This window comes from Crocodylus porosus, unplaced genomic scaffold (genome assembly GCF_001723895.1).
Source record: "Crocodylus porosus isolate Cpor-Errol unplaced genomic scaffold, CroPor_comp1, whole genome shotgun sequence".
NCBI classification, from domain to species: Eukaryota; Metazoa; Chordata; order Crocodylia; family Crocodylidae; genus Crocodylus; species Crocodylus porosus.
Window position 1 is genome coordinate 96,161,510 of NW_017728918.1, and position 7,049 is coordinate 96,168,558.

General features: G+C 37.2%; 1 protein-coding gene across 1 annotated transcript in view; it reads right to left on the bottom strand.

The window, feature by feature from the left end:
- Positions 1-3,970: 3,970 nt before the first annotated feature.
- MAN1A1 (mannosidase alpha class 1A member 1) overlaps positions 3,971-7,049 on the bottom strand; it is a 198,772-nt gene continuing 195,693 nt past the window's right edge. Inside the window, exon 11 of the mRNA XM_019537970.1 lies at positions 3,971-5,371. Within this exon, the coding sequence (XP_019393515.1) occupies positions 5,245-5,371 (127 nt within the window). The 3' untranslated portion in view covers positions 3,971-5,244. The remainder of the gene's footprint in view (positions 5,372-7,049) is intronic.

The following is a 7,049-nucleotide window of genomic DNA, read 5'->3' on the forward strand; positions in this document are numbered from 1 at the left end:
CAGCAACAGAGGAAATTTAGGTTGGAGATTAGGAAGAATGCTATGATTATAGGGCTGGTTGAGCTTCAGAACAAGCTTTAGACAAGTTGTAGAATCACCTTCCATGGAAATCTAAAAAAGCTGTTTAGATAAACATGTTGCTGGGATGGTTTAGTCAGGGACGATCCTGCCTTGAGCAGGGTGTCGGACTAGATGTCCTCATGAGGTCTCTTCCAGCCCTACTTTTCTATTATGCTAAGGGACAATAGCTTTTTAGAGTAGACAATAACCTTTTACAGTTTCCATTTCAATGACAGCAGGAAGAGAGAGAATGTACTGAATTGGATATAGATCAAGTATATTGTTTGCTTGTATTGTCACATATTGAACATGAAGCCCCTGTTGTAGTTTAATGTGAATTGTTCCACGTTGGGTGAAACAGCTGTATGACAATTGTCCCTAATAATTTCCAAACTAATATTGAAAAGCAAAACCCAGAAAGAGCAGTGGATTGCATCTTAGACATTTTTCACTGTTCAGATATGATCTGCTTCTAGGACCCAATCTATAGATTTGGCTGGGTCACTCTTTGCTGCAGCGGGGACGGACCTTTTTGGCAAATGCGCTACGAATTAGTGCTGTACCCTGGGTGCCACTTCTCCCTGCCTAGTGGGCTGTTCTGCTTTCTGCTGCTGTGCTACCTCTCCTCTTCCTGATCTGCCATGTGCCACACACACAGGGTGCTCATGCCACTTACGGCATGTACGCACCACAGGTTGGCCATTCCTGTGATTTGGTGCATGAGCTAGTTCCCTGAACCTGGGGCTAAACTAGTGTTGGTTGTCTCTAACTTAACTAAAAAGATCTGAAAGATCTCTCCAGCAATGGGGGATCATCAGAATGTACCCGTGTTTTGGCCTTGTTCCTTTTCATGGAGCTGTTAGAGCACAGTGTCAGAAGGTTTAAGTGAGAGGAACCAAGAGGATAACAGGAGAAAGTAAAATAGATCAGAGAGGATAGGGGTGGAGGGAAGTTGACATGAAGGGGGTACAGAGAGCTAGGCAGATGTACAGCATCTTTAAATCCTATCTGTTCTAGTGTTTAATATTGAATACATCTTCATCTAATGCCCTCCCTACCCCTGCCCCAAACCCCCACCACAATTATTGCTCCACTCAGAACGGGCAGCTATTTTTGAAACTGGGATCCTCTCCATTAAAAAGAAAATATGAATAAGCTAAAAATATTAAACCAGCGCTGTTAATTCAACATGAAGACCAAGATCTTTAACTCCCTCTCCCATGTTACAGCATGCAGTGACTGTTCCTCTTTTCTTTGGTGCGTGTACTAATGGTGGTCTTCTTTACAGTGACAGTGGGCAATGTGACACCTTGTCATTTCAACAGCAGTGTTTACTCTGTTCCTAAATGGGAGCTGGGTGAAACCTGCTTGTGTTCTGCAGACCATGAATATGCTGAGCCTTCTCAGAAGTGACCTTCACTTTGCTTATTCCCTACTTACCTGTCACCTCTGTTGCAGTTTCCTGCTATGCTTTGTTAGGAACCTAACTTCTGTTTTGTAGTTAGCAATATACATTGTTAATAGGACTGAATTTATAAGGAATTAATTTCTACATATTTTTATTGTGGCAGACCATATTTGATAAACATTAAATTGGTAGCCGTTGATAACTGGATACCAATCATAATTTAGCAGAACAGCATCCAAAGTGGGCTATGACATGCTTTGAAATTACTCGGTAATATATGCTATCTATTTGATTTTTCACAAGCCAACCAGGGGAAAAAAAATAACAAAATGAACCAATATATTAAAAGACTTTATTCACAATAGAGAAATGTTTACAAATATAGTTCTTAAAAATTAAGCATCTTGATCTATTATGTACCCCATAACTTTAGATATTTATATAAAGGTGAAAAAGACTAAATGGAATATGTACAAAATCAAAAACAATTTTAATGGACAGAAATGGATAATACATATGATAAAGTCACTATAGAAACAGTGAGTCATTGGATTTTGTAGAGCTGTCACATAACACACACATTATGCAATATTCATTTCACAAACTATCAAAACAATTGTTTTTCATGAAATTTAAATTAAATGCCATTTAAAATTATTCACCTTTTAGGATTTAATGTATGTAAACTTAACTGTATTGTTATATGCTAAAAAGAAATGAAATTTACGCAACATCTTCCATGGAAATTAGAAACACTGCTTACATCTTCTTCAAAACTAATTTCTCTTGCCTTATGAATTACCAGTTACATATACAGTGGTCATCATGAAGTCAGCAAGACCATGCAGTTGATTTCATATTCTAAACATATGGGAAATATACCAATATCTCCATTTCACCCACGTGGCAACTGTTGATAAATGCTGACTGTTTAAAATGATGATCACTATAATGTTTCACACTTTGGTGTTTTGGGATTCCTTTTAAAAAAATCAGTACTTTTTAACTTACAAAAAGGGTTTTTCTTACAGTTGGCAGATCTACATGTTGTACAATCTTCTTGTCTACTTACATTAGTTTACAAAAAGTACAGTATAGTGCAGTTTGTACATACAACCTGAATACTATATCAATTACAGAATCACACATCATTTGTGCTCTTTCAAATCTTAACTTCCAACCCCTGCAAAATAATTTTCCACAGTTCCAAGGAAATCAGTTTTAAATTTAAACATCTTAATATGAAGAACCCCACTTATACAACAGTTCTTTCCATTCTTTACATTTTATTTACTTATTTAATTTTTGGAGTAACAAACATGTATGGCATGTTTCTCCTTTCCTGTCCCAAGCTCATTATGGGAGTACAGGAGAGCCAAACGCATCTGGGAGAAGTGGACCCTGCTCAAAAAAACCCAACAATGTAAAAGCCAAGTTTACAAAAGATTTCTCAGATTCTATTGGATTACTTGTGATCAACAGAAATGAGACCCACAGCAACACACACACAAAATTATGTGATAAATAGAACAAGATGTATCCAGACTAAAAACAATAAAAAAAATATTGCAAAATGTTTGTAGGGAAGTAGAAGAGTTTAGTTTTGTTTGAAAAATTAGATAGGCCTATATTCCCTTTACAAATGTCTTGCATTAATGTGTTATGTAAGGAACATAAAATGATAAATACTGTGCTCAAAATATGCAGATTCAAGCTTGCTAAAGTCATCAGGAGTCTTGCTATTCATATCAATATGGGATTTTGAGCAAGGTGCCCAAATTTACCAATTGTATCACACTGGCCTTTCCACCTGTATTTGGTAAGTGAAACAATACATTATTACCAACTGTAGATAACAGTTCAAATCCTGAGTCCCAAATTGATTTGGAGTAGACAGGCAGGGCAGCAGCCAGATGCATGTGTGCTGTAATACATTTCCCCCCATATCCCAAGTTGTGCAGACCCTGTTCAGCCTAAAGCTGCAGAGGTTTAGTTCCCTGCCCAACCTCAAAAGGGGAGGCTCAGGGATTCTTCATCTTTGTCTCCCCTCTGCACGAGATACACAGCAGTGTAGTCAGAAAGGGCCCTGGTACAAAAGAACATGGATTTTTGCCCCCAAATGTGGGATGTTACCCTGGTTCCTGGTTTTTACCTGAAAAACCATTCTACAGCACTTTCTTTCACTAATGGAAAAGAAGTATCAGCCTTTTGTGGAATAAACTTTGTACTTCATTATTGTTATGAAACATGTCCCTAAACAAAGCCAGACATTTGAGCCACCCCAGCCATTTATTTAGATGAAAATCAAGTTACTGTTCTGAGCCATGTTTGTGGTTGGGCAATCAACTCAACTGCTGGTGTCCTCTTTCATGCTGGGAGCAGGTGTCTTATTTTACTTGGAACATACTGCTCAGTCCCTAGAAAACTGTCTGAATTGCCTCTGCAAATTGTTTACAAACTAAAGTAGCAGAAGGAATTATGCCTGATTTTTTCCCCCTTTGGTTATGCCATTAAATATAACATGTTTGGCATGTCTGTTACCTTTTTGGGTGAACTTTGCCTTGTACAATACTTTTAAATGCATTGTATTTCTATAAATTTAATCCCCCTGAAAGGAGACCAATCCAATACTTCCAAAATGTAACAATTCCCCCCCCCCGGTTATTTTCCTTCTCTTAAATCTCTTAATGAAATTTAATTATTTTTATGGTGAGAAATTTCCTCTGAGCTATCCTGCCCCACTGCTCTATCTACATTAAACTACTTTGTTCCAGCCGACTACGGCCAATCGGGTCATAGCCTAAACTGAATGGAATGTTTGAAAAGATTCAGTCAGTCTCTGCTTGCAATATTTCTCAGCCTAATTTAAGAGAGAATTTCATTGAACAGTTCATTTATTTTCAATGTGCTGTCAAATGAAAGTGACCTGAATAAGTAAATGACTACAAACAGCAAAATAAGATTCCCTTTTTTAATAGTACAACAATGCCAGTTTTGCAGACTGTTTATTTTTATCATATCAGACTGACTATGAAACTGCAAGTCTAATTAGAAAAGGAAAGAAACAATTCAGTTTGTAATATTTCAACCAAAGTCTGAGCTGAGATTTGTCACAAATGAGGAACAGTCCACTAATATAATGTAGAACTGATTTAGATTCATTTCAAATTATACTGCAGTTTGAGATGGACTCATGTCTGCAAGAGATGAAAATACTCCTATGTAAACTTCATTGATAATGAAATACTTCAGAAGATATTTACCAATTAATGATAGACCCGCATAAGAAGAGGCTGTCACAGTTAAAAGATTCGTCTCAGATGACAGACAAAAGAAATTAACACAGAACAAAAAAGAAAAAAGCTCTTTATACTTAATTCAATATGGCTTTTTGCAACATGGCAAAATATTACAGCTTAAAGCAGACATCTCCTCACAGAGGAGGAAACAATTTTGCAGTCAAATCAAAAAGGTATTAGGAAACAAGTAACATGCAGACTTTTCTATTGTTTTTGGCAAAGGTGACACTGCAGCCTAATGAAATCTAGAGATGTCAGATTTTCTTGAGAAAAATGGTTTGGTTGGATAAATAAGATTAAAAGTCTTCCTGTAATGAATTTAGGTCCACTCATGAATATTTGCTAGTAAACACAACAGACTGCAAAACAGTTGGTTTAAAAACTCAAAATAACTCAGGAATTTAAAACCAAATCATGTGCCCAAGTATTGGAAAGAAACATAAGAAATGAAGCAAAACCTAAAAATTTAACATTATTTTATTTCTCCTCTTCTTCCTTCTTCTCATCATCTCCACGAAGAACTGGTAGAGGGTGAGCCTCAGTGTTGAAGACCCAGTGTTCAAATGGAAGAAGATCATCTTCGGAAAACAGTAAGTATAAGTACCTGTGCAAGAGAGAACAGGAAACGTGACAGCACCAAAAGGTAACCAGTTTTCATGGTGGTGGAAATTGGAACTAATATACCTTCCCAGCAAAATATTAATGTTCCACTTCTATGAATAACAAAGGAATCAAATATTAGGCCACAGACAAAGCCCAAAACATTACTAGTGATAATGGTCACTAATGTTTTGATGCCAACCATTGGGGCTTGACTCAAATGAAATTGGCCTCAAGGCTTGATAATAGCAGACAGTGACAAGACATAAAGGCTAGAATATCGTAGTTAAGTAGCCCTTCTTTTCCATTTAATTCTTGGGAATTTTGTTACAAATTATTTCCGTAACAGTCATGACAAGTTTTTGCAAATGACCATGTCTATCAAATTACAATAATGATAGAGTTTGCCTTGATACCAATAAGCAAGATTTGGCTTAGGGATTTATTTTCAAAGAACAAAGACAGAGCTCAGAATACATCTTGGGTAAATATTTACTAAACAGTGCCATAATCAGTATTAAAAAAGACAACCTTTTAACCTGCTGTGATACACAGAGGCTGCCCAAACAGATTTTAGAAATTCCTCTAGCTCATTCTACTCCCATCATTTAGTACACAGAACTGTCGCCTCTTCTGCAAAAGGCTGTTTTTTTGGCTATTCTAGGCTAATGTTTTTGTTTTGTTTTGTTTCTTAAAAAGTTTTGCAATGTTGGTAATGCACCCATAGCTTTCCTGGTGATTCTGGAGGCCCTAATATAGACAAAGATTCCCCAAGCTATCAGTGTTAAATGCTGTCATTTAACTCTCCTCACAACTTGCCATTGGCTGAAGGAAACGTACCTACACATTAGCTATGGACGCATATGTGAGTCCTCAATGATGCATACTTTTATTATTTAAAAAATCTCAGAAAGCCAACTTATTTTTTAGTTTATCCTGATGACAAAAACAGCTGGATTAAAAAGTATCTGGGTTAAACAATGGCACTGGTCAGACCAGGGGTGGGCAACTATTTTGGGTGGAGGGCCTCATATTGAGTTTTGGCAAGCCATCAAGGGCTGCATGACAGGCAGCCAGGGGCAGATAAATATTAATTTTCTAAATTTTTTAGGGGCTCCATGGGCTGGATAGAATGGCCTGGCAGGCTGCATCCACCCTGGGTTAGACTAAACCAAAATTCCAGAAATCACATTAGAATGGTTTTGGAATACTGGTTTCCATTGTTTTCATAGAAACAGAGAGAGTTAGGGTTGGAAGGGACCTCAGGAGGTCATGTAGTGAAGTCCAACCCCCTGCTCAAAGCAGGACCATCCCCCAAAACTTCACACCAGCCAAGGCTTTGTCAAGCTGGGTCTTAAAAGCCTGCAAGGATGGAGATTCCACTCTGGGTAACCTGTTACAGTGCTTTATTACCCTTCTAGTGAGAAAGCTCTTCCTAATATTTAATAGAAAAGCTTGTTTCTTCATTTCTCCATAAGTGAAAAGGATGGCTTACTGTTTAAATAGAACAATAAAGTGCTTAAGACAGTTTAATGTTTGTTGTTAGATGTAGCAAATAAATTACTTTTGAAACAAGACCAGATTGTGCAATAAATGAGGAACAACTCAAATACTCATCACCTACTGCTTATAGGTAAAAACAACTCCTTAACCCCCCCCAGAAAAAAAGTCCCTTGATTTTT